The sequence below is a fragment of the Mesocricetus auratus genome, unplaced genomic scaffold, assembly GCF_017639785.1.
Source record: "Mesocricetus auratus isolate SY011 unplaced genomic scaffold, BCM_Maur_2.0 Super-Scaffold_100015, whole genome shotgun sequence".
Taxonomy (NCBI): Eukaryota; Metazoa; Chordata; class Mammalia; order Rodentia; family Cricetidae; genus Mesocricetus; species Mesocricetus auratus.
The window spans coordinates 5,703,525-5,731,365 of record NW_024429198.1 but is presented as its reverse complement, the minus strand read 5'-3'; the positions used below and the strand labels follow the sequence as shown (position 1 = coordinate 5,731,365).

At 37.1% G+C, this 27,841-nt stretch overlaps 1 protein-coding gene across 5 annotated transcripts in view; it reads left to right on the top strand.

Annotated features, from left to right (window-relative positions):
* The window catches only part of Spef2 (sperm flagellar 2), a 169,549-nt gene that overhangs the window by 71,673 nt on the left and 70,035 nt on the right, over positions 1-27,841 (top strand). For 4 of the 5 annotated variants that reach the window (XM_040757663.1, XM_013119022.3, XM_040757660.1 and 1 more), the window contains 8 exons: positions 604-755; positions 2,170-2,227; positions 3,520-3,572; positions 4,828-4,931; positions 8,003-8,259; positions 22,554-22,662; positions 23,642-23,799; positions 24,661-24,828. In XM_040757663.1, the coding sequence (XP_040613597.1) occupies positions 604-755; positions 2,170-2,227; positions 3,520-3,572; positions 4,828-4,931; positions 8,003-8,259; positions 22,554-22,662; positions 23,642-23,799; positions 24,661-24,828 (1,059 nt within the window). Of the gene's footprint in view, positions 1-603; positions 756-2,169; positions 2,228-3,519; positions 3,573-4,827; positions 4,932-8,002; positions 8,260-22,553; positions 22,663-23,641; positions 23,800-24,660; positions 26,493-27,841 lie in introns of those variants that run through there. The other variant, XM_040757662.1, reaches the window with a different exon arrangement.

Below are 27,841 nucleotides of genomic sequence, written 5' to 3'. Positions count from 1 at the left end.
TCCTTAGTAGATTCTGTTTATACTGACTGTAACTACAGCTGTCTATGTCCTTAAGATGCATACCAGAGACTTCATTTAGAGACTATCATCAAAATTTTATAGTAGTAAAATCATGTGACTGATTCTCCATATACAAGAATGAGGTACTGGCACATGCTTTAGAATGTTCAGTCTTGGCAACATTATGCTAATAGAAACCAGACAGAGAGGGTGACATAAGTTTAACTTATGTGAAGTAGTTCAAAATAGACAAATCCACGGAGATAGAAAATGATTCATGTTTTTTGGGACCATGAATTGGCTAATAGTTATACTAGCATAATAGATGGGGATTTACTTTTGTGGTGATGAAAAATTCCTGGAACAAGGTAATTGTGATGGTCACCCAGTTTAGTGTATTTCTCAGTACTATTGAGTTGTATCCTTTCAACTAGCTAAAGGATTAATTTCATGTAATGTGAATTTTTTTACAAGGAAAAAACAGGTTAATCCAAAGGACAACTTTAGGGAGAGCAGGGTTAGAGTGTTAAAGCAGAATACAAATGTAATAGTGATAATTCTCAGAGGGCAAAGATATTTATAAAACTGTTTTTTGTGCTTTAGACTTTCCTCTTCGGGTACTTTCTATTGATACTCTTGTCCAGGAAGCTATCCAGGCATTTCATGACAGTGAACAAGCCAGTGGGATAAAACCATTTCGGAAGGAACATAAAGAAGAGCCTCTACTGGACCCCAAAGAATTTATCAGGAAACAGGCAAGTGTGATTTTAGTTTTCTTCAGCTGGTATACTACAGATAAGGACCAGGATAGAATCCAAAGATCATCCAGTAAAGATCCAAAGAGTGAATAGTTTAGGTTATACATACCAATAAGTAAAAGAGAGGGTACTCTCTGAACTCTACCCCATTAAATTGATTTTTCTGGGTGGACCATTCAAAGTGGTGAGTTCATTTGAGTTTTGTAGCCAAATGATGAAGATGCTATTCAGAGGCAGGATATGAGCTTCTGAGTGATTGGGGTTTTTAGAGGACTGGAACATATATATATGGAATGGCAGTTGTTAGGGGAGTGGCCTGCATCTGCAACTAAAATCATCATCTCCTAGACTGGCATTCTACCACTCAGCATCAGGAAGTTGAGAACAATGGTTAGAGACTATACAATTTGCCTTTGGCAGTGGATCAGACAGGTGCTGGACCTTGGATCTTGACAAGGTTAAGGGTAAATAGAATGCTTTGTCTCTAGGTTCACAATCTGAGGCTTCTTGGATGCTGTTGAGGAACCATATGAAAACAGCTAGTAGGATCAATGTAGTCCACAGCCAGAGTATACCAACCCATGATATATTTAAGTTGGACTCTAGGTAGGGGCAGAACTCCAAGTGGCTTAAATTGATCACATTTTCATTATTTAAAATTGACATTGCAATTTATTACATTATTTCACAAAATATAATCCTACACGCTGTGGGTTAGAAAAGTATTATGTGACTTTAAGCGTCACTGACTTGGTTCAGCTCTCATTTTTTTTCTAGAGACAGTAGTAGAGACCCTACATATGGATTAGCTTTCTCAAGGTCAGAGGCTTGTAGAAGCCTATGTTATTGAATCTTAGATTTGAAGCTCACTACTCTTTCTCTTACCTCACATTGTCTCTGCCATTGAATCAATTACAAAAAATTTATTCTCAATGACTTTCATCTACAGGACAAATACTAGTAAATCATGCATTATGAAAATTTGTTTTACTGTATGGTTCCTTCTTCTATCGCATTATGCAAACTTTCATTTTAATCAGCAGAATAATTGATAATACACATTTTCTCTCTTATTTATTTATGGTCATGACTGACAGCTTTATGATTATTCTTTTAAGATTTTTTTCTACAAACTAAACATTTCCCCTATTCTTTTTTACATTTCCAAAATAGTAGTTTCTTTATTTTACATAGAAATTGAAAGTCATTGAAAGGTTATATACCACCAATAACTCTGTGTCTCTACAAATTCAATACTCACCAAATAATCATTTAGGATAGAAATTCAACCCAGTTTAATATCATTAATGTAGATTAAAGTTTGCTCTCAAACACTAACTGAAAGAAATGAAATGGAAATGGTATGAAAATATAACCATATTACAACTGTGTTTGCTTTTTTTAACCATAGGATAAAAATACATTATCACTCCCTCCAGTTTCAGGGCAAGCAGAAACACCAAAAGAAGGTAAAACTATATAACTATTAAGTAATGTGTCTAAACAAGTCATCCATCATTTACATTGCAGCATGATAAAAGGAGATACAGAAACCCTAAGAGTGCATGTATGGGGCCACAAACATGATTTCAGGGGAAGAAAAGATGAACAATGGATAACTGAATACTTCTCTGTTTTTATTGAAACAATGCAAGGTAGTCATTACCTACGTTTGAGGATAAAGGTGAAATTAAAATGAATATTTTCACCCTCTTCCTTAAAGTAGTTTCTCACTTTTGCCTTTATGAAAGCAACCAGGAAGCAACAAGTTCACTCACCTCTTTCTTGGTATCTTGGGTTTTTTTTTCTTTTTCACCTATTTAAGTCTGAGTGAGAGGTTAATATCAGAGCTCTGTGCATAGAGGAAAACTTGATTCTGTTCTCTTCAACTCATGGGACCAATGGTCCCTAATCATTGAATTGGGTTGGTTCTCACTCTTCAATAGCAATAGAACTGAGTTTACTGACCCCCAACTACAAGGTATCTCCTTGTGAATCCAGGCTAATTACTTCAGATCACTTGTATAATCACTGAAGGCAAACATACTAAGTATCAAATGACCTTCCTGTGTGTGTTACTGTATCATTTAGTATATTTCAATTTATTTATATTTTATTATGAAGCTCAGATCCTCTTGCATGATCACTGCTATCTACTGTCACCAAAGAACCATGCACAGACTTGCAATAATCGTGCAATTTTTTCTGAGGTGACATTTCCATTTCTTTTGAATGACATTCTCAGCTACCTTTTTCCAATTATTTTGTAACTTAATAGATTATTTTAGTACTAGTATTGTGACTTCTCACCATAAATATATTCTGAAAACACTTTTCCATATAACTGAACTAAGAGCTCGTTCGAATTTCTGATTGTTTCTAAAATGTTTGTTATCCATAATTTCACAATCCAGGAAAATAAAAGTGTAGAGAATTAACATTTCTATGTGCTTTTTATTTGAGAAAGCAGCTTTGTTTACCAAAGAAGAAACTGAAGTTGTATATTTTGAGTTTCTTATGAGCTCAGTCAGACCATGCTAGGAAGGAAGTGGGAAGCATCAAGCCACACAGAGGCCAAGATCTGCAATGTTGTGGACTGAAAGTAAAAGTCCGGCTGCAGAGCCCGCTTTGCAACCTTGCTCACTATACCAGGCATGGCTGAGTCCAATGCCCTTGTTCCCCTGTCAGAGAGGGCCAAGGGCTAGCATGGGTTTTAAATGTAAATGCTGGCACTTTGCTCTTACTGTCTTCTTCTTAACAGATGTCAACACTGATGAAGGTGAAGATTTCAAACCAAGCGATAGTTTTTTAAATGTAAGTATTAGAATCTAATTTTTTCTACTCATATATTAAAATGTGTCCTAGTTTGTATTCTTTTGAAATATGTCCAGGTGGTGTGAACTAGCAATGTTCTTCTATTTGATTTTTATATTATGTTTGATAGAAGAGTGATTAATAGTAATGGTTGTATTCATTTGAAATATCAATCAACAGAAAGGCTGGGTTTGTTTCTGTAGTTATAGTTACTGATTTGTGAAAGCATCCAGTTCAAAATATTCAGTTCTATTCAAAAGAACATGTTCTTTCCTACATACTGGATTATTTGGGCATGTCAATAAAAAATAAAAGATAGCATTCTCTGCTCTTATGGAGTTCACATTCTCATGGAGGTGGGCAGGTAATCAGCCATAAACACTACCAGATGACTTGAAGAGCATGGTAAAATATAATCAGGTTCAGGAAAAACTGAAAGGCAGATAGCAGCATTTGGGGCAGGGGAAGGAGAGAGCATGTTGTATTAAATTAAGATAGGCCTGCTGGAGAAAGTACTATTTAGGCAGATTGAAGAGGTAAGAGAATTAGATCCCTGGACTTAGGAAGCCTCTCCAGCATAGTCACAGGGTAACCAACATGCTCAACAAAGGCTAGGAACAGAAAGATGGTTAGAGATATGAGTCTTATCTTGCAGAGCCTGAGGAGTACTTATGGTGACATCTGTCATTACAGTATGCTGCTGTACTTTACTTGGGTTGGATGGTTTTGAGTAGAGCTAGAGTCGCATTTGATGTAAAACCCTGAGTGAAGAGCCAGCCCTGGGGAAGCCCATGTTCAGTGATATTACACAACGGATGATGGACAAAACCAAAAAGTTAATCACTAGAGTGAACTTGTGACAGAAAAAGAAAAGACAATCAAGGTAGAAGAAAAATGGAGCTGAAACTGTGGAATTTGATCACTGAAAGATAGCCATATGGGTGTGTGTCTTCCCCTGGGTGCATTCTCCCATAGATAAGACTGGTTAGAGCTGAATCATCATGATTGAAAGTGTGAGAAGATGAAATTTGACATGCCTGGGCAGCAGAAAATTAGAGAAGAAAATCATAGAGTAAAAGGAACTCCAAATAAAATGCTTCAAAATTGGTACAGATTTTTCTTGAATATTTCCCTGGCTCCAGAAGTATGGTAGGTCTTCAGTATCTCCATTAGCGAGCATGATTACTGAACTGCTTTTAACTCCAGACATCTTTTCAGTCAATTCTCTCACACCCTTCTTCATTTCCTTCCACAGCTTAGTTTGCGAGCTCAACTTGGTGCAAAATCAGATCAGTTGCTTAAAAAAGGAAAGAGCATTCCAGACATACTGCTGGTTAACATCGTGGTAAATGCTATTAAGTATGTATTGCACTTTCCTTTCTCATACCTATTTAATATATTCTTTTTTCCTATATGTATAGGAGTATGTGTTTGTGTGACTTATGTTCTTATGTAGATGTGTGTGAGAGTATGCATGCCAATAGTATAGAAGCCTAAGATTGACATCGGAATTATGTTGTTCCTCTCTAGTGCTGGGATTAAAGATATGGTATTCCAAAGGCTGAGATCACCTTTGTGTGAGCTCTGTTTCTCTTTTAGACTGAACCAATTTTGTGTAGCTCAGAGTAGCCTTGAACTCACAGTGATTCATCTGCCTCTGTCTCCCAAATGCTGGGATTAAAGGTGTGAGCCACCACTGCCTGGCCTCTACGGCTGTGGCTAACTTTGCATTCTCATCTTCAGGCAAGATTTATTTGTTAGATCATAAACAAAATATCACCACAGAACTGTCTCATTTTTCTTTCCTTATCCTTTGAATGATAGTCTCACTCAAATCCTGTGCTGCCCATAAAAGCCAGTCTCCCTACCTAGCCTACATGGAGATGCCTTGTCTCAGACTTCTGAGGATATAATTATGGTGGGCCCCACCCCCACCAAACCAGCATTTACACTAGTTCTCAGAATCTGAGCTCCAGTTGCCATGATTGCATGATAAACACTTTAACTGCTGAGCTATCTCCCTATCTCATTTCGCATATTGTGAAGATATGTGAAGAATAATATAAAGATGCGACTTTTTTCTATTCAAATATTTCTAATATCCAAATTTACTCCTAAAATAAAGGGAAAATGTATAGATGAACATGCCTATATCTCTCTTCTCTCTGACAAACCTTGACTTCTACCTGATGTAAGCATAGGTTATAATATCCTTGGGGAATTCACGGAAATTGGACAATTAGGTAAATCAAAGGACAAGTTGTGAGAAAAAAGATCCCAACTGAATGGTTTCCACACTTGCTTGTGTTATGTTTCAGGAAGAGGGCAGAAATTGAGTCCAGGGATTCAGGGGCTAAACAACATTAGGGCAACAGGCAATGGTTCACAGGCTAGTCAAAGCGCATATGTGTGACACAGGGAGAGTGAGTGATAGGGGAGAAAGGGAAAAGTTCAAAGAGCCTACATTTTGTAATTTCTGTGTCCTCCTTTCTATGTAGAAAAGACTTCTCCTCAACCTTGTTCTGTTATACATGTATATTACAAGAGTCAGTTGACCTGTATAATAAAGGAAAGGATCCACACAGACAGGAAAAAAAAGAGTAAAAGACTTGGTTGAAAGAACTGGATGGCAATAATGGAACTGCTTAGCTGTGGTATGTGGGAAACATTATGACACAAGAGGAAGGAGGGTTTATGGAATTTTTACTATCCATCTGGGATGAACTCCTCCATAATGTTGTCTTAAAAGACTGCTTTAAAGATGTAAGCTGCTTCCCACTCACGTATCTAGCATCTGGAACTCAAGGCTGCTACCCTCAAAGCTGGAAGGGTTCTTATCCGTGCATTTCTCAGAACTGACATAAAGTACACTTTACCACAGTGCTCTTTGTTCGTAGAGCAAATGAATATTCAAAGCATCCGTCAGCCCTCCACTCCAGTGTCAGTGGGTCTTAAGGACCCACACTCCACAACAGAATCACCCTCCTACCACAGAACACCATTTCCATTTCCTCCAAGACACCTCCGGAGGACCGTCATTAGCTTTCAGTCTTTTTGTCTAGTCCAGTGAGCAAAGGAACATTAGATGTTGTAGTTACATAACTGTCTGGGTAGTGATGTAACAAAATCTAAAGCCAGGCCCACGGCTCTCTGATGTCTGCTGTAGCACTGAACGGGTGTAACTCCAAGTTCTGCCTCTGTCTGTTATGGCTTCTGAGATGGCAGATCTCAGAAAAGGTCACGCATTGAAAGGAACTCTTTTCTCTGTCTTGGACAAATGGATTAGTAAATTCAATCTATGCAGAATGCTTGATCTCTCTCTGGAGAAGTGATGAAAATAAGATGCACTGTCTTCCTGCTCACTATAACCTGGTGGAAGAGATAAAGGCAGGTACCAGAAGGAAGTTTGGAACTGTGCTAAGAATTTAGATAAGAGGCTTTCTGCAGTTTGATGCTTTTGATCAAGTAACACAATCTTTTCTTAAATTTAGTTCCCACTTCTTTCTGCCACACTGTCTGAATGAGTGCGTGCTGACACCTAGAGACTATGAAACTTATGAAAAGGTGATTCTGTTGTCTAATATGAGAGTTAGCATAGCAATAAATAAAGTCACACCTTTAAAATATAAGAGAAAAATTCAATTTAGCATAATCTGAAGGTATAACAGAACAAAGTTGATACTTAAGTCCTTTTTATATAGTTTGTACATTGTCTGCCAAAGATAATGTGCTGAGTGAAAACAAAACTTAACATACAGTCCTTAATACTTCAGAAATCTATAACCCAATTCAATTAATGTAATTTTTGAAAGAATAACTTTAATGTTTATGTCAAGATGTATTTAACCTAATGGTGAAATTATTAAGAGCCTGAGGAGTTAAGATCAGCCTATTCTAGGAGTAGGTAATGTGAGAACAGTCCCCCAAGTTGGTGATGAGAGTGTTCAGTGTGGGCTAAGATATATCTCTGATTTATTAAGTATGTCACTTCTGTTCATCTATACAAACCCCAAATGAGATATTTTATAGTACCCCATTGTATAGATGAGGAACATGAGGTACAGAAGAAGTGCAGCCTACTTTGAGCATGAAGTAAATAATTCTATGTGTATTCACATAATAGTGAGGATATCTACCTGTAAGTATTTGAACAGTGAGAGTGTAGAAGTTTGGGAAAAAGAAGTTGTGGTCATTTAAAGAGGATATTAAGGCTTCTCAAATAGATTTCAAGAACAGCAGTGACCCACAGAAGGATTTTAAACAAGTCAGCAACAGAACACATTGAAAAGTCTAATGTTTTAGCTATAAAATCCTGAAATACATGCATAGGATGCATTTGCATTGAAGACAAAAGCATTCATTGTGTTACTAACTTCTGTAAAGGAACAGTATCCATCAACATGCTAATGAATTGTGCCATTTGAATTTAGTGGGATTCCTGTGAACCAAAGCTGGGTTCTTGATGGGTTTCCAATGACATTAAATCAAGCTCAGCTCCTAGAAGAAGCACTGACAGGCTACAAAAGAAAATGCATGGAGGCAGAGAGAAAGAAAGCACACATGCCCACGCTGGCCTTGGGCCCTAAACCTTCCAAAGAAACCACTCCTCTCCCATCTGCATTCGATTTTGTCGTACTACTAGACATTTCAGACAATTCATCACTGGATCGCATGAATAATATCATAGGTAAGCTGAATGCATTGATTTTAAACTTTTACACATTTTCAGAATTACACTTGCTTTTAAAATTTGTTTGACTCCATTTTTTCTTTTCTTTTTGTTTATTGTTTTTGTTTCCTTTTTCAAGAGAAAGAGCACAGGAAGTTGGGTAGATAGGAAAGTAAACAGGATCTGAGAGGATTTGGTGGGAGGGGAAAAGCATGATGAAAATATACTCTATGAAGAAATAAATAAATAATTCTTCTTTGACTAAGTGAATATTTCCATTTAAAAGTGTGAAGAAGAATCTATTTAGTTGATTTTTTCAAAGATTATCCAACTGAAGTCATTGTTCCTTATTGTAACTGTCGGTATTGAGAATTAGCTAAACCTGGGTCTCAGGGAGAATTCTAGGCCAACTATAAGCATTTTCACTGAACCTTCCCATCAGATTGACAATTCTCCATGCCAGAATTTCCTCTGTGGGATTTGTGCATGTGGAGAAGCAATTTGTAGCCAGCTGGTGCCATAATGATGTTGACAAAACTACATCAATGTTGAATGTGAGGACCTGGCAACTTCCTTTCTTGGGTTTTGTCCTAACATTCAAGATCAGGAAGCAATGGCTTGAAGCCTTCATGTGGTGAAGTTGAATATTATTGCCAAGACTCATGATTTATTTGACTTATCATCAAAGTGAAAATATTTTTTCTATGTATTAAATACTTACCATTGTAAAAATACATATTTTAACCCTTCATTTCACATTAATAAGGTACTTGGAAAGCTTAATTTATTGTGTTTTTCATTTTTTAAAGTTTATATTGCTATCTACTTTTTCTTTTCTGAGGTAAGGTCTCATTTTATTGCTTAGGCTGATTTCAAACGCATAGACTCAATGATTCTCTCATCTTAGCCTTCTTAAACCTCAATTTCCCATCCTATATAATGAGTATTACCATGGCTATTTGAAGACATTGGACTTAAACACATAGATTTGGTATGGTAGGTAGTCAATGTCAGGAAAGTTTGTAGAAAGCTTTGACATGAATAAGAAATGACTGGGTGTCTTTTCAGTAGAGACCTTTGTATTTTCTCCTAGATGTTTTGGGACAACTGATTCTATCATGACCTGTGTCTTTGACTCAACTATTTTGTAAATCAATGAAAATTCCTTCTTTTTATAGTCAGCTTTGTGAATTTTCTTCTATTGAGATTAAAATTTACACTATCAAAAGATCTCTGCAGGTATACTTCTCTATAGATAGTAACCAGTCCTTTCAGCTATTAATATCTATTCCTCCATTGTCAATTGTTTATAAGTGTATGTACGTTTTCCTTTTGAACTGATCATAACACATTAACAGTTCTCTTATTGACACACTGAATGATTTCTAAGACACAGTTCATTTCATGAATCTTTGTTTCAGATTTTTTTTTAACGTTTTACCGAATGATACCATTAACCATTCTTTTGTTAAATCTGTCACTATTGATGCTGCAACGATAAACGGCACACTTCCTGAAAGTAGAAATAAGTATTTATTGTAGAAATTACTCACAAGAGACCAAACAAGTAACCCGGATGAGCCGAGTAGTTTTCTGCCGCCGAACTGGAAGCCCAAAGCCAGAAAAAGCCTTTTATGCCTTCTCCCATAATGCCCCTAGCCATGCCCAAAAGTGGGCCTGGCTAGTGACGTAGTTCACCGTCTACGTCCGAATACGTCTTTAGTCATGCCTAAAGTGGGTACGGTTAGCGGTGTGGTAAACCGCTCTTTTATTACCTCATCTGTATGTGCCTCTAGTAAGTCACATGGTTAATGGCGGCATTGTTTTCCTCCTACAACTATTAATACAGCACTCAAAGGTAGAACTAGCTAAGAAAGTGGTGAAGGAATCAAGCTCTTTATTTGCCCTGTGGCTTTATATCCCATGCCATTATTTACTTACTTGGCAATGGGGATTTAAAAATGTGATTACTTGACTTCTTCAAGCTCACTCTAGTTCTCAGTATGGATGTAGATAATTTGACATTTTATTTTAATTTTTTATAATAATTTTTATTCAACTTTTTACACACTTTACTCCCAGCTCCCTCTCCCTCCCCTTGTCCCCCTCCTTCCAGTCCCCCAAGCCCCCTACTCCATTCCCACTCCATTCCCCCTCCATTCCCCCAGGGAGGGTAAGGCCTTCCATGGGGATTTTCAAAGTCTGTTATACCATCCTGGGCAGGGCCTAGGCCCTCCCCCCCATGTATCCAGGCTGAGAAAGCCTCCCTCCTTGTTTATTGGGCTCCCAAGGTCCATTTGTATGTCAGGGATAAATACTGATCTACTATCCAAGGCTCCATAGATTGTTGAGGCCTCCTCTCTGAAACCTAGGATCAGGAGGATCTGGATCAGTCTCATGCTGACCTCTTAGTAATCATTCTGGGGTCCATGCTTTGCCTCTTGTTTAGGTCAGCTGCCTCTGAGGGTTTCACTAGCTGGGTTTTGATTCCTTTGCCCATTACTCCTCTTTGCATCTGGGTTCCAGGAGTTCACTTCAGTTTTTACCTGCCTGTGCTTCCATCAGCCACTGTATAAAGGGTTGTAGGATGGCATTTAAGGTAGTCATCAATCTCATTATCAGGGGAGGGCGTTTAACGTAGCCTTAATGCTAGTTGGTGTCATTCTTGTAGATCTCTGAAAACTTCGTTAGTGCCAGAACTCTCTTCCAACCTATAATGGTCCCCCTCTATTATGGTATCTCTCCTCCTGCTCTCCTCTATTCTTACCGTGATTCAACCTTCCTGTCCCCCATGTCCTCCTCTCCCCTTCTCTTTCTCCCATCTTCTTCTCCCCTCCTCTCCCCCATGCTCCCAATCTCATCAGAAGATCTCATCTCATTCCCCTTCTCTCGGTTACCATGCATATCTCTCTTAGGGTTCTCCCTGTTTCCCAGACTCTCTGGCGGTGGGATGATAGGCTGGCACTCCTCTGATCCATGTCTAAAATCCATATATGAGTGAGTACATACCATGTTTGTCTTTTTATGACTGGGTTACCTCACTCAGGATGGTATCTTCTAGTGCCATCCATTTGCCTGCAAATTTCAAAATTCTATTTTTTCCCATTGAGTGGTACTCAATTGTGTAGGTGTACCACATTTTCTCTATCCACTCATCAGTTGAGGGACATCTAGGTTGCTTCCAGGTTCTGGCTATTACAAATAATGCTGCTATGAACATAGTTGAGCAGATGTCCTTACTGTATGAACATACATCTTTTGGGTATATGCCTAAGAGTGGAATTGCTGGATCTTGTGGTAGACTGATTTCCATTTTCTTGAGGAGTCTCCATACTGATCTCCAAAGTGGCTGCACAAGTTGGCACTTCCATCAGCAGTGGAGGAGTGTTCGCCTTTCACCACATCCTCTCCAGCATAAACTGTCATTAGTGTTTTTGATTTTAGCCATTCTGACAAGAGTGAGATAGTATCTCAGAGTTGTTTTGATTTGCATTTCCTGGATGGCTAGGATGTTGAGCACTTTCTGAAGTGTCTCTCACACATTTTAGATTCCTCTATTGAGAATTCTCTATTTAGTTCTGTACCCCACTTTTCAATTGGATCCTTTGGTGTTTTGGAGACTTGCTTCTTGAGTTCTTTGTAAATTTTGGAGATCAACCCTCGGTCAGATGTGGGGTTGGTGAATATCTTTTCTCGTTCTGTGGACTGTCGTTTTGTCTTGTTGACTGTGTCCTTTGCCTTGCGAAAGCTTCTCAGTTTCAGGAGGTTCCATGTATCAATTGTTGATCTCTGTGTCTGTGCTATTGGTGTTATGTTCAGAAAGCAGTCTCCTGTACCAATTCGTTCAAGGGTACCACCCACTTTCTCTTCTAAGAGGTTCAGCGTGGCTAGATTTATGTTGAGGTCTTTGATCCATTTGGACTTAAGTTTTGTGCATGGTAATAGGTATGGATCTATCTGCAGTCTTTTACATGCCAACGTCCAGTTAATGCCAGCACCATTTGTTGAAGATGCTATCTCTTTTCCATTGTACAATTTTAGCTTCTTTGTCAAACATCAGGTGTTCAAAGGTGTGTGGGTTAATATCAGGGTCTTTAATTCGATTCCATTGATCTACCTGTCTATTTTTGTGCCAATACCAAACTGTTTTCAGGACTATAGCTCTATAGTAGAGCTTGAAGTCAGGGATGGTGATGCTTCCGGAAGTTCTTTCTTGTACAGGTTTGATTTGGCTCTCCTGGGTCTTTTGTCTTTCCATATAGAGTTGAGGATTGTCCTCTCAAGGTCCATGAAGAATCGTGCTGGGATTTTGATAGGGATTGCATTGAATCTGTAGATTGCTTTTAATAAGATTGCCATTTTTACTATGTTGATCCTACCTATCCAACAACATGGGGGATCTTTCCATTTTCTGGTATCTTCTTTAATTTCTTTCTTTTTAAAGACTCAAAGTTCTTGTCATACAGGTCTTTCACCTGTTTGGTTAGATTTACCCCAAGGTATTTAGTGTTCTTTGAGCTATTGTAAAGGGTGATGTTTCTCTGATTTCTTTCTCCTCGGCCCCTTTATTGTCTGTATATAGTAGAGCTGCTGATTTTTTTCGAGTTAATTTTGTATCCTGCCACCTTGCTGAAAGTGATTATCAGTAGTAGGAGTTCCCTGGTAGAATTCTTTGTGTCACTTATGTAAACTATTATATCATCTGCAAGTAGTCAAAGTTCTGAATTCTTCCTTTACAATTTGTATCCCCTTGACCTCCTTTTGTTGTCTTATTGCTCTAGCTAGAATTTCAAGTACAATATTGAAGAGATAAGGAGGGAGTGGACATCCTTGTCTTGCTCCTGATTTTAGAGGAGTCACCTTTAGTTTCTCTCCATTTAGTTTGATGCTGGCTTTTGGTTTGCTGTATATAGCTTTTATTGTGTTTAGGTATGTTCCTGTTATCCATGATTTCTCCAAGACCTTTATCATGAAGGAGTGTGAGATTTTGTCAAAGGTTTTTCAGCATCTAGTGAGATGATCATGTGGTTTTTCTTTTTCAATTTATTTATATGGTGAATTACATTGATGGATTTTCGTATGTTGAACCACTCCTGCATCCCTGGGCTGAAGCATAGTTGATCATGGTGTATGATTTTCCTGATGTCTTCTTGGATTTGATTTGCCAGTATTTTATTGAGTACTTTTGCATCAATGTTCATGAGGGAGATTGGTTTATAGTTCCCTTTCTTGGTTCTGTATTTGTGTGGTTTAGGTACTATGGTAATTGTAACCTTGTAAAAAGAGCTTGGTAGTGATTCTTTTGCTTCTATTGTGTGGAACAATTTGAAGAATATTGGTATTAGCTCTTCCTTGAATTTCTCATAGAATTCTTCACTGAAGCCATCTGTTCCTGGACTTTTTTTGACTGGAAGACTTTTTATGGCTGCTTCTATTTCTTTAGGAGTTATAGATCTATTTAAATTGTTTATCTATACTTGATTTAATTTTGGTAAGTAATATCTATTCAGACAATCCTCCATTTCCTTTACATTTTCAAATTTTGTGGAATGCAGGTTTTCAAAGTATGACCTGATGACTCTCTGGATTTCCCCAGTGTCTGTTGTTATGTCCCCCTTTGCCTTTCTGATTTTGTTAATTAGCATGCTCTCTCTCTGTCATTTGGTTAGGTTAGATAAAGGTTTGTCTATCTTGTTGATTTTTCTCAAAGAACCAACTCTTTGTTTCATTGATTCTTTGTATTATTTTCTTTGTTTCTACTTTATTGATTTCAGCTCTCAATTTGATTATTTCCTGGTGTCTACTCCTCCTGGGTGAGTTTGCTTCTTTTTGTTCTAGAGCTTTCAGATGTTCTGTTAATTCTCTAGTGTGGCTATTCTCCAGTTTCTTTGTGTGGGCACTTAGTGCTATGAACTTTCCTCTTAGAAGTACTTTCAGAGTGTCCCATAGGTTTGGGTAGGTAGTTCCTTCATTTTCATTGAATTCTAGGAAGTCTTTGATTTCTTTGTTTCGTCCTTTACCCAGGAGTGATGTAATGTAGCATTGCTCAGTTTCCACAAGTTCGTGGGTTTTCTGCAATTCGTGTTGATGTTGAATTCTAATTTTAAGCCATGGTGGTCCAATAAGATACAGGAGGTTATTCCAAATTTTTTGTGCCTGTTGAGGTTTGCTTTATTGCTAAGTATGTGGTCAGTTTTAGAGAAGGTTCCATGTGGTGCCAAGAAGAAGGTATACTCTTTTGTGTTTGGCTGGAATGTTCTATAGATGCCTGTTAAACACAATTGGTTATAACTTCTGTTAGTTCCTTTGTTTCTTTGTTAAGTTTCTGTCTGGTGGACCTGTCCAGTGGTGACAGTGGGATGCTGAAATCTCCCACTATAAGTGTGTGGGGTTTGATGTTTGATTTGAATTCTTGTAATGTTTCTTTTATGAATGTGGGTGCCTTTGTGTTTGGGGCACAGATGTTCAGAATTGAGACTTCGTCCTGATGGATTTTTCCTATGATGAATATGAAATGAACTTCTTCATCTCTTTTGATTAATTTTGGTTTGAAGTCTATTTTGTTAGATATTAGGATAACTATACCCACTTGCTTCTTACATCCATTTGATTGGAAAAACTTTTCCCAACCCTTAACTCTGAGGTAATTTATGTCTTTGAATCTGAGGTGTGTTTTTTGTATTCAGCAGAAGGATGGATTCTGTCTTTGTATCCATTCTGTTAGCCTGTGTCTTTTTATAGGTGAGTTAAGACCATTGATATTCAAGGATATTAATGACCATTGATTGTTGATTCTTTTTTGTTTTGAACCCGCTTTTGGTAGTGGTATCGTGTGTGAGTTTCCCCCCTATTTCTGGCTTCTAGTAAAGTAAGATTGTCTATTGTCCATGTTATTGTGAGTGTGGTTAACTTCCTTGGGTTGGAGTTTTCCTTCTAGAAATTTCTGTAAGACTAGATTTGTGGAAATGTATTGTGTAAACCTGATTTTGTCATGGAATATCTTGTTTTCTCCATCTATAGTGGTTGAGAGTTTTGCTGGGTATAGTAGTCTGGGCTGGAATCCATGGTCTCTTAGTGTTGGTAGAATATCTATCGAGGACCTTCTGGCTTTCAGAGTTTCCATAGAGAAGTCAGGTGTAATTCTGATAGGTTTGCCTTTATATGTTACTTGACCTTTTTCCTTTGCTGCTCTTAATATTCTTTCTTAGTTCTGTATATTTGGTGTTTTGATTATTATGTGATGAGGGGAATTTTTTTAGTTCAGTCTATTTTGGTGTTCGGTAAGCTTCTTGTACTTTCATAGGCATCTCCTTCTTCAGGTTGGGAAAGTTTTCTTCTATGATTTTGTTGAATATGTTTTCTGCCCCATTGAGCTGGACTTCATTGCCTTCTTCTATCCCTATTATTCTTAGGTTTGGTCTTTTCCCTGTGTCCTATATTTCCTGGATATTTTGAGTTAAGGATTTGTTGGATTTAAGACTTTGTTTTGTCGATGAATCTATTTCCTCTAATTTACCTTCAGCACCTGAGATTCTGTCTTCTACCTCTTGTATTCTGTTTGTTATGCTTGCATCTGTGGTTCCTGATTGTTTATTCACCTTTTCTATTTCAAGCCTTACCTCAGTTTGTGTTTTCTTTTTTATTGTCTCCATTTCAGTTTTCATGTCTTGAACTATTTGAATTGTTTCCTTCATCTCTTTGATTGTTTTTTTTCTTGGCTTTCCTTAAGAGATTTGTGGTTTTCTTGCATTTTTTGGTTTTTTTCTCCATTTCTCTAAGGGATTTTCTCACATAGTCTTTGAGGGCCTCTATTATTATCTCGAGGTTGTTTTTAAGGTCATTCTCTTCTGTTTCATCTGCACTGGGATGGTCCAGTCTTGAGACTCTGGTGGTGGCATATAGTTTTTTCTGTGGTTGGATGTATTCTTATATTGTCTTCTTCCCATCTCTTCTTCCAGTGGATATAGGGGTAGTCTCTCCCTTTCCTGGTGGGTATGGGTTCAAGGCTCTATCCTTTCCTCCCCCCTTCCCTCTTTCTCTCTCTCCTTCTGTCCCTCCCTCTCTCTCTCCAGGAAGGTAGAGGGGCAAGACCAGAATGGTGATTGCTTTCTTCTGTCTCCAGGTCCCTCTGCAGGGCTAGGCAGCAGGAGGGGTTCTGTGGCTGTAGGTCAGGGTAGTCAAGGAAGGGGAGGTGGGCTGCAAGAGGCCAGGGAACTCACCTCTCTACCAGAGAGTGGAAGGGTGAGGTCAGAGTAGTGGGGGATGATGGAGGCTGCTTTCTTCTGCCTCCAGGTCCCTCTGTGGCTTATTTTAATTTTTCACTTAAATAAAATGGCAATGGCTGAAGATTGGTAGAGAATACTGCCAATCCATTGCCATTTGATAGAAGATACAAACCTGGTACATTATGATCAACATGACTAAAAAGTGTATGTAACCAGTTGCTAGAATGTATACATAGAGACCTTGAGTATAAGCTTATGACTATTAAATGCTAATATCCTAGGGGCTCTATGGGAAGGAAATGATTCCATTTCAGGAATACTAAGGAAATAAATAGCCAAGACATTTTCAAAAATCCAGTTTGAGTTCTTACAGTTTTCTGCTAAAATTGATGCTAAATGACACTTCCACATCTGTTAAACCTGATATTAGCATCTAACTAGTTTAATTCCCTAATACTAGATCATCAATTTGCAGTCAGGCTTAAAAGTATTCTTCACTACCCCAAGAAGAATTTCTTTATCAAATTCTATGCACATGAATATATTCTTCTTATTCTTCCATGATTCTAAGTGGTTTTAAAACACAATATGACTTTTATTTCTGTCAGGTATATATAATACATTTCTGCATTGGAACTTAATTGTTACAAATCTAAACCACAAAGGCTATTATGAAGTTGTTAATTTTATGGTTCTTACTTAGTTTGGTTAAACTTGATCATTCAAAGAATGACCAATTTTTTATAGTCTAGTATTTAAAGTGTAATTGTATATTAACATTTTTGCTTTCTTAGAATGTAAAATTTGAATGACATTAGAATATTTTACCAATTTATTCCCCTTATCAAAATCTAGGCCCTACCTATTTTGGATGAGTTAAAGCCTATTCTACATCATCTTCTTTCACATGTCTATCTAACATACATTTGTGTTTACTAAGTGCCAGATACTATTCTTAGTGCTGCTATTATAAAAGCAAGCAAGCAGATCCTGCTTCCATAAACTAAGACATATATTTAGGACTAAGGTGCTGTCCAATCTGTCTCCCAAAGTAATAGGAGCCTGAGCCAGGATGTTGGAACCCAGGATATAGAGTCTGCTTCCAAAGACTTCAGCAGGAAATATAGAGTAGGAATCAAGAGATAATGATATGGAGTTCTGCTTCCCAACATGGTAGACACTAGCCTCATGTGACTATTTATATTACTTGGTATATATAAATGAATTTTGGATCTTTAGGAAAATTGGCCCCAGTTCATATGCAGATGTGGCTTGTGACTGTCATCTTGACAGAACTGATAATAGATTGGTTCCAACTCTGAGAGTGTCATTGGAAAGCCCTGGGACAGAATTATGAGTCAATGTAGAGAGAGACATTCACACAGCTTGCGGATGAGCAGAAATTGTTCACCTAGAAAGCAGGAGGAAACCCAGTATGGTAGAAAGGCAGAGCTGTCTATAGAAATGACAGACATGTCTAACAAGCACACAAGACTAACAGTCTAGCCTCAAGCTGATGTGTTTGGTTTATTCTGAAACTTTATGAAGTCACTAAATGGCATCAAAGCTATGTTATGAAGTTATTAATAATCTGATCATTTTTAATTACTTTAAGACATCAAGGAGCAAGGGAGAAGTCAGACTAAAATAGTAAACTACAGAATTTATGTACCAGTTGGATTGGAACATATAACCAGGTGGAACTGGATGAGTTTATGCTTCTGACCATCCTAATTCTCTGAATGGTGATACTATTTGCTCAAATTACAGGAAAATAAACACATAAGGTTTTCTTTGACATGTTGCTTTTGAAATACCTACTGGACAATTAGGTTAAATAAACTTAGACATTACAAAATCTCTTACATAAATGGACTTAGATGTGAGAAGGGAATGCTAAAGGTAAGGGTTTTAAATGTAGAGACTCACCTAAGAAAAATATAGTAAAATAGAAGGATTCATGTTGACTCCCCAAAATTTTGTAAGGCAAAAAGGAAAATGTTTGAAAGTAGCAGCTAATGAAGAGGAAGAACTCCAAGGAAGGTTGATGTTTTGAAAGCAGAGGAATGGCAGTTATTTATTCATTCTCCTCCCTAGAATAGTAAGAGTCTGAGCCAGGATGTGGGAGCATAGTCACTAGGAATGGGTTCAACATATTGTCTTAAAATGACTATGATCCATAGAGAAGCCTGATGAGCAATATCACCAGGAGGCATACTACATCCAAAGGCAGATAAGCAGCAAATGTTGAACATCAGTCCAGCCAGGGATTAAATATAATAGATAGTAAATCAGGGAGACACAGGGAGAAGGAGTAAATATTGCAGGGGACTGGTATCAGAGTGGAAGAGTAGGTACCAGTCTTAGCTTATCAATAAAGGCATGACTTGGCTTGTGTGAGAGTAGTGGCTTGCATAAGGTAGGAAGAAATGCTGAAAAGTTTCTAGCTCAGGCTGTGGATAGTAATCCTTTGAGGCTAATAGTAATTGCAAAGGTATACTGGAGAATTCCAAAACTGATAATTGTTGTTGATCTAGATCCTGCATATCTTCAGTGTATGACTTCATTAAACTATATATTTTGGTATCATTTCCCACTAATAAAAATGAAGAGTATACAATTAAAAAGGAGTTCAAAGTGTAGAGTAACATTGGTTAAATTGAACCCATTCTCAGTAATTAATGCACTGTGTAATCTGGAGCAAATAATAGGATTTCAATCCTACTTCACATGGTATGTTGTGAATATAAAAATAGCCTAATGATTATAAAATGGAAGTTCTGTAAGCTGAATTCACCCTGTACATGGTACAGAAAAAATAAAGTGACATAAGGATGGAAACATATCCATTGGCTTTGACATTTTTGGTGACTGCAATGAAAGCTGTTTCATTAGTGGTGGGGACAGAAAAGATGGGTTTCAGAGGGCTGAAGCCAGAAATAGAGGCAACAGGGTAGAGAGGGTGAGTGAAGATAACTTGTTAGAATCACTTCTCTGAAGGGTACAGAGCATAGAGTCAGAACACTTTAGATTTCCTCTTAGGATCTGTTTTCTTCTTCCCTCCCTTTCTCCTTCTCTCTTAGAGGGAAGGGTACAGAGTTTTCTTGTTGTTATTTTAATTTAAAGATACCTACTATAGTTTATTTAAAGATACCTACTGCCAGGAGTTGGTGGCACACGCCTTTAATCCCAGCACTCGGGAGGCAGAGGCAGGCGGATTTCTGTGAGTTCGAGGCCAGCCTGGTCTACAGAGAGAGTTCCAGGACAGTCTCCAAAACAATACAGAAAACCCTGTCTCAAAAACAACAACAAAAAAGATACCTACTATAGAAGAGAAATGGGAAGATGTTAATTTCAATTCTCAACTTGCCACAGTGTAGACTCACCTGGAAAGAGAGGCACCATGAGGGTCTTGACTTCCCCCACAGTAATGGGCTACAACCTGGAATTGTGAAATAAGATCCTTCCCTCCTGAGTTGCTTTTCACCAGAGTACTTTATAAAAACAATGGAAGTGATCAAAGGACTATTAGACAGAAAAAAACTGAAGTTTCAGCCATGCTAGAAATAAAGTCAAGGCAATGGTGGCCGGTCTGGAGTGCAGTTGTAAGGATTCTGTAACTAGACACTGTTGAAGAGATCTATGAACTACATAAGAGTCCTGGGAGTATCAGAGTTTATACACTGGGAGTGTTAGTATTTAAGATCACAAAGATGGATCATCCAGGGCCACTAAAAATACTGGAGCTGTGAGTGCTGGAAATAGAAGGAAAGTGGGCAGTGTCTGAATATGAGGCAGAAGAAGTGGGAGGGAGGGAAGGGAGGAGACAGAGAGGAAGGAGGGAGGAAGAAAGAGAGATCTAGCTGGTGTGCTGAAATCCTCAGCACATGTGAGGCATTTACCATAAGACATTGATGAGAGCATCTCTTGAGAAAGCACCAACATCTTTCTTTCAGTCACCTGTTCTGTAAGATGGGAAGCAGCTGATTGCTGCACCCTGCAAAGGGACTTACTTGCCTTGAATGCTGTTAATATCCTCTTCCGTGCTCTTTTGCTCTAAGCAATTCTCATCCCTTTTAATCTGCTTCTTGGCTTTGGATATAGTAAGTTTTATAACAACAGCAAAAACCCACCATGATTTTGTATTGCAAATTCATTTCATCTTGTCTTGTTTTTTCACTAATGTAGTTGGGAAGAAATTGATTGCTGTATTTATGGGGTACTTCATTATCTTGAATGCTTTGAAATCACAATCTAATGCTCCTTCTCTTTAAATCTAATTCCCTTTGGTCTAGCTCAGGGCTTGCTTTCTTCTCTGATATTTTTCTGTTTATTCCCAGTGTATGCATATGGTATACTTTTAATGAAACTCAATGAGAGTCATTGAACTTGTTTTAATTATTTGTGGTTTATTATGGTCAATTTGTATATATTTGTTCTAAACGGAGTTCATAATTCTAGAATGAGGCATAAAATACTTCACAGTTTTATAGTATGCATTAGTAAATAGTTTTTTTGTATATTCAACTTTATGGCCACCTTATTTTACTCTAATTTTTACTCCAAAGTGCAGATTTTCTCTCTCCAAGTTTTTTATCCATGACAATCCATCCTTTGTCATCTTTATCTTTTCATATTGTTAAATCAAATTTTTTTAGAGAGAGAGAGAGAGGTTTATGAAATAAAGGGTTTTCTAGGCTGTTGCATAGTCTATCCTAAAAAGAAAACCCAGTCAGTCCTGGGACAAATTATATGAGCTATCAGGCACATGGTCTGATAGCAACTGGGAAAATGTTCCACTGGCTCTAGGAAGCCAGACTATTTTATAATGAAATAAAGAGAGAAAAAATCATGAATTGTTCACACTGAAACTTAGCAGTGACAACTAAGATGGGCAAGACAGTGCAACACAGACAGTCATGAGACAGGAAGGAATGTTGCTAATTCTTAGTGGTTTGATTCTGGAATCAGAATACAGTGTCATCTTGGTGGCCAAACTTCAACCAAGAATGAATATGGCATCACTTGTCTTTTTTTCTTTGGAAATTTTGGCTCGTTTTTTATTTATTATTTTGTGTGTGTGCATATGCACGCGCATGCGTGCGTGCGTGTGTGCGTGCGTGCGTGCGTGTGTGTGTGTGAGTTCATGCACAGGCATGAGTTTGTGAGTTTATGTACATCATATATGCGCAAATGTTCACAGAGATCAGAATAAAGCATTGGGTCCTCTGGAAATGGAACTATGAGCCATTGAGAGCTACCATGTGGGTACCTCATGTTTGTTTACAGGAGCTACCAGATTGTTTACAGGAGCAATAAGTGCTCTCTACCCCCTCACTTGAAGCTCTTAGTTAAAAGAACCTTTTCCTGTCTTCCCTCCCTACATCCTGAGCCTAACTTCAGGCATTAGAATTTCTCACCAACACTCTATCCTGAGATGTTCCACTTTGAAAACCCAGCTTCTCTTCAGTCTGCTTCACCACATTTTTCACAGATTTACAAGAGAAAGTATAAATTCTTACTCTAAAACCACCACAAATTCTTGTGGTTGTCTGGGTTTCTCTTCACACTTGTTAAGTCAATTTTGTTTTTAAAATTTATTTGAGAATTTAAGCACATTAGTACACTGTATTCCCATCATTTCAATGCCTACTTATGCACATCCATCTCCTGTGTCCTTCTCTTTGCCTTTTAAATTCATGACTTGCTCTTCTATAATTAATATATTCATTTATATACTTTAAAATTTTTATTCTTTGAGAATATCAAACATATCTGCAGCAAAATATGATTGTATCTACCGAACATTCTTGCCACCCAACTTTCCCCCAGGTTTCCCCCAAACACATTTCTTTCTCAACTTTTTGTTCCCTTCTTTCATTTTAATAACCATAAATACAATTAGTATTGGCCACATATGCATGAGCAAAATATATTCTATGTAAAACAAAATAAAAGCACACAAAAGTAACATTATATTAAACTATGTCCATAATCTACCTGGAATCTTGCAAAAGGGTGTTTTGACAGTAAGTAGTGTTTTCATTGGATTTGTTGATTGTCTAATTAAGTAATTTTGTACCATAGCCAAGGAACTCTCACATGAAATTCCTCATGAAAATGTTGATCATCATGAAGCTACTATAAGCCAAGATAATGATGGGGACAAGAACTTAAGACACCAGATACACCATAGGTCAGTTTTAAACTTTGTGCCCTTTCTATACCTTTCCCTTCAAAGAGGCTGACAAGTGGTGACTTTGGAATAATAAGATCTACAAAAAAAGATATGTTCCCTACCTTTGAGTCTTTTAAGGTAAAACAAAATAGGATTTTTGCATTGAATGAAATATTTATATGGAAGCTTTTGTATTTGGAACCACAGTTGTTGCAGTTTGGGGAAAGAAGCCAACCAGGAAATACTTACAAGTTAACTACATGGGATTCAGCAAACTCTTAGAAAATATCAATGAAGAGTACAGAATTTCAAAGAGTTGTGAATTGGACTGGAAAAGTTTGTAGTAGCCCTTCTCTTATACTAAAATGAAGCTATATGGCATTCTTTGAATGGCATGTAATTTTCCTTTGAAAAGGAAAATGCAGCCAAAATTAGGCAATTTTATGAAAGCCTGGGAGATCTAAAAATAAGAAGTGAGACAGGAAGTGTAATTTGAGGTACATAAAGCTGTCTATGCCCTAGAAAGACAAAAAAAGGAAAAAAAGAAACTTTTTAGTAAAATAAATTAGTCTGCACTTTTCTTCCTACAAAGATCTTTTCAGTTTGTGTGTCCAAGAAAAAAAAATTCTATGGCCTGAGGGTGGGGGCTATGGTACCATTTGAAGAGTCCTTCGACTGCCTCTAGCATTAGTGAGCAGGATATTGTCTTGGGTTTTATACAGAGATCTGGACTTACATAAGATACTTTCAGAACAGATAGTATTTTCAAATCCTTTTCACTCATAATTCTAAACTCATAAAAATTATCCCTTGATGCCATCGGACAAGTTCTTTAAGTTCCTCCATCATCTATATATTTCATTGAATTGCTTTTGGGGATTGAATTCCATTACCAGTCTACCTCTTCATTATGAATTGTCAAGTAAAACATGCTAAATGTCTTTACTCAAACATTTAAATTGGTATCACATATTCATATAATATTCTTATTTTGCAGAATTGTTGGCTTCTTGGACAACTGGCCCTTGCTGGAAGAGTGGTTTACAGAGCCACAAAATATTTTGACTAAAATAAATGCTGAAATAGATGAAAACCGTTTATGCCAGAAAGTAAAAGAAATTTTTGCTACTGAAATAGTAAATAAAAAGATCAAAGGTAATTATATATATATATATATATATATGTGCATACATACTAAGTCATTGAGAATAATGTACATTTTATTTTGATAATACTCATCTACTTCTCCATCCTCTCACAGATCTACCTCCCATTCAGATACCCACCCAAGTTTTTGTCATCATTATTTTTTAACTCAATGAATCCAGTTAGTGCTGTCTGTATATTCTCAGGTGTGTGATCATCCACTGGAGTGAGTGTGCTAGACACACCAGGGACTATCCCATTTGTATCCAAACTCCCATGTCTTATATCACATTGCTTTAACCTTTTACTGATTTGTTTGGGTTTTTTATTTCCATTTCTTGAGACCCCAAGATGATGTGGAACTCACTGTGTATGCTCAACCGGCCTCCAGCTTTCTGTGATGCTCCTGGCTGTGAGGCTTTCTGTGAGCCTCCTGAGAACTGAGATAGCAGGCATTCATGGCCTTTCATGACCTGTCTCTTCCTATGTACTTCTTACTTTGCTGTTCTTCTCCATCACTTAATTAAAACCCTTTATTTTTCCATTCTTGTATTTTTTTTTACATTTGATGCCAGCTTTTTCTCACTTTCTGAACACAGACACACTTGCCCACTCCACACACTCTATCCCTCTCATCCCAAAACCCTCACCATAGTCATAACTCTGAGGTGAAAGAATAAAGATCCCAAAATATGAATGAATGTTAGGTATAACAAGTATATTTTCTGTAATTTTACAGCAAATATAATATGCAGTAGTAATTTTACTAATTATAATTTCATAATAATTTTATATGTATTAGTTCAAATGAAAGAGTAACTACCTGGAATCCCTAACACAGGTTCTTTTATTTTAATCATTCTTCTGAAGTTGAAAAGAAATTAGAAGAAAGAGAAGCTGAGAAAAAGGCAGCAGCTTCCCAGGCTGAGGCTACTACTACCACGCCCCCACTTCCTTCTGAAGCAGAAAAAGAGAAGGAGATTCATCTTCATCGTGAGGCATCAAAAGTTTCTCATGGGAAAGGAAAGACCCAATCAGGTGACTGACAAACGGATTTATAACCTTGTTTGTCAGTTTCTTAATTTCACATAGAAAACAATGATGAACTAGATTTGGCAACTTCAATCATGTGAAACAAATATCCATGTCCAGAAATAGAAATGCTCTTTTTTAATTTTAATATTTGTGGTGTTGGAAATAGTGGCGAGGTCTCTCACAGGCAGAGCATATGCTCTACCATTGATCTATGTCCTCACTGAGGAAAAGCCCTCCTACTGAGCAAAACCATTTGTTTAAAAAGCTCAGTGTCTTACTTGCTCCACAGGGCATATGGAGTCCCCACTCAAACTAGCTGCTCAGTGGGTGAGCTGGGGTCAGAAGAGAAAGGTTGTAGAGGGACAAGATCTTTAGTCAGATGGAGGAAACAGCTGTCTGCTAAGCAACAGAAATGTATTTTTGTAAAAAGTGAGAACATTCTAATGAAATGAGGATCAGTGCAGACAGGATATTCTTCCATCCCTACAAACATTTTTAATTAGACACTTGAATTTGTGTATAGCCAGAAATATTCAGTTAGGTGATTATAGAAAGGATGCAGAAGGGACCAATGTGGTAGCTCAGTTTGTAAAGGCACCTAAGTTGCTTCCCAAGACTCGTGTAGTAGAAATAAAGAACCAGATCTCAAAAGTTATTCTCTAACCTCCACATGCTTACCATGGCACACATGCAGGCAAGTACAAACACACACACACACACACACACAGAGGCACATACACACAGGCACACACACACACACAGGCATACACGCACACACGCACGTACGCACATCTGACACCTCAGTAAACGTAAATGTTCATAGAAAAACAGCCTTGTAGAAAATACATTTTAGATTAAATTTGTTCCAGATCCTTAGCCATTGGGACGGTAAGTTTAACAATAAATGATAGAAAATGAACATGACAAAATTTACATGTTCAAAATTGTCCTAGTAATGTTTGTGGCACCAATATCAATGTGGCATGTGACATGGCTTCACAGTGGTTAGATGTGTGTGTCATCTAGCTGGTGTGTCGTAGCTGTCTCTAACAACAATATTTTACTGTATAGATATTTGACATAAATCCATTGTTATTTACAAAATTAAATTTAATCATAGTAAGCAAAAATTGTTGGACGAAGTAATGAACTTTGTTTCATATGATTGGAGTCATTTTAAGTGACACAGATGATGATGTATTAAACACCATTTTGCTTCAACAAATCTGGAATTAATTAAATGCAAGATATGTAAATATTAGAAATGATTTTAGCATAAGACAGTGAAATATTAAATGATGAATATATATATACATATATATGTATAGATATGTATCTAGACAGATATATACAACTCATTAGGAATAGAAAATATAACTTAAAGGACTAAAAGAAAACTTCAAATCCTTAAAATGTGATTTAGACTCAGAAGGCTTTTATTCACATATTGGAGAATTGTCCACCATGGTCTTTTGAGCTTTCTCATAATCAGAATATTGGTGTAAAACAGTGCCTTTCCTGAAACCAATCTCTAACCTTTCTGATTCTGACACAGCTTAATATTTAAGTTTAATATTAACTTCCTGGAGGGTTTATTTCCTATTTTAAAGCTGTAACCTTGAATAGTGTAAACTGGTGCAATAATAAATCTGTTTTGGCTTCACGGAGTAATTGTACCTGTCTCTTTTTCTTTCCAGCAAGGGCAAGGCTAGTCCCTGATCTTAAAAATATATAAAATGGTCATTTCCACTTGCCTAATTTCATTCAAGCACATGATACCTTAATGCTCAGAGGCAGGGTAGGAGAGTGAAGAGAGTTTCCCAGGAGCTCAGAGAGAGAGAGAGAAAAAAAAAGGTTGGCCAAGAAAATTAGGGTTTTTTTCTTTACTTTTTCAAGGAGAAAGCATGAAAAGAAAATAATTACTTTTTAAACAATACCCAAAACACAAGCATAAAAATCATGTAGAGAAGGTACAGTACACTTGTAATTGATTTGGTCCAAGTACAATTCTAGAATACAGATCTCCATTTTGTATTTGCTACAACTGTCCTTAGGATTCAACTAAAACACCTTCATGTTTACCCTCCATTGAAAGGTCTAAGATGAAATCTATCATAAAATGTTAGTATTTAATTAGAACTAAAGTTCTAAATATAAAATAATAATATCCATGTTACTATTTAACAGTATTTTAAACTATTAATTAATTAATTTGTTTATTTATTTTTAATATGAGCATGGTAATGCAAACTTATAGCCCCAGGTTTTGCTAGAGATACAAGAAAAATAAGGTGTTTAAGGCTAGCCTTGGCTATATAGTGAGCCTAAGGCCAACCGGGTTACATGACACGCACACACAAACACACATACATATGTACTCATTCACATACAATGAGATTTCAGAACACATTTTGGAACTAATCTTTAAAATGGAAAACAGTACATTACTTCTAACATAAATAATTTTCCATAAAACTTGTAAGGTCACTATCTTATTTTGTTGGTCTTTGTCGTCTTGTACTAGTGGACAGAATTAATTACATACTTGGTTACCCAGAATATTTTTATAATAAATTTTTCTAATTATTAAAATTATTTCTTTGAAACGATTAGCTGATTCAAGCATGTAGGTGTCTATGAGATGTGTTGTAGGGTGTGTGCCTGTTTAAAGGTCCTTTTACATTTAAAGGGTAATCCTCTATGCATTTAATTGTTTATTTCTGTGGAATCTTGGCTGTCAGAGAGGAAATATTCAAATGAAAGTAACATGCATTTATAAACATTTTAACCATCACATACTTCTAAGCACATACAAAACGGGCAAGATGAGCTCTCTACATCATAATAATCTAAACTGTCACACTTGCTCATTGAAGAAATATGTATCCCAAGGTCAAGAGAAGGGAATGATTGAGCATTTTGGTAATTAATGCAGTGTGTAGTAGTGACTTTTTAAAAGTACTGAATTCTTATTTTCTATTTGGGAGACATGGTGTTGACCTTCAGATTGTTCATT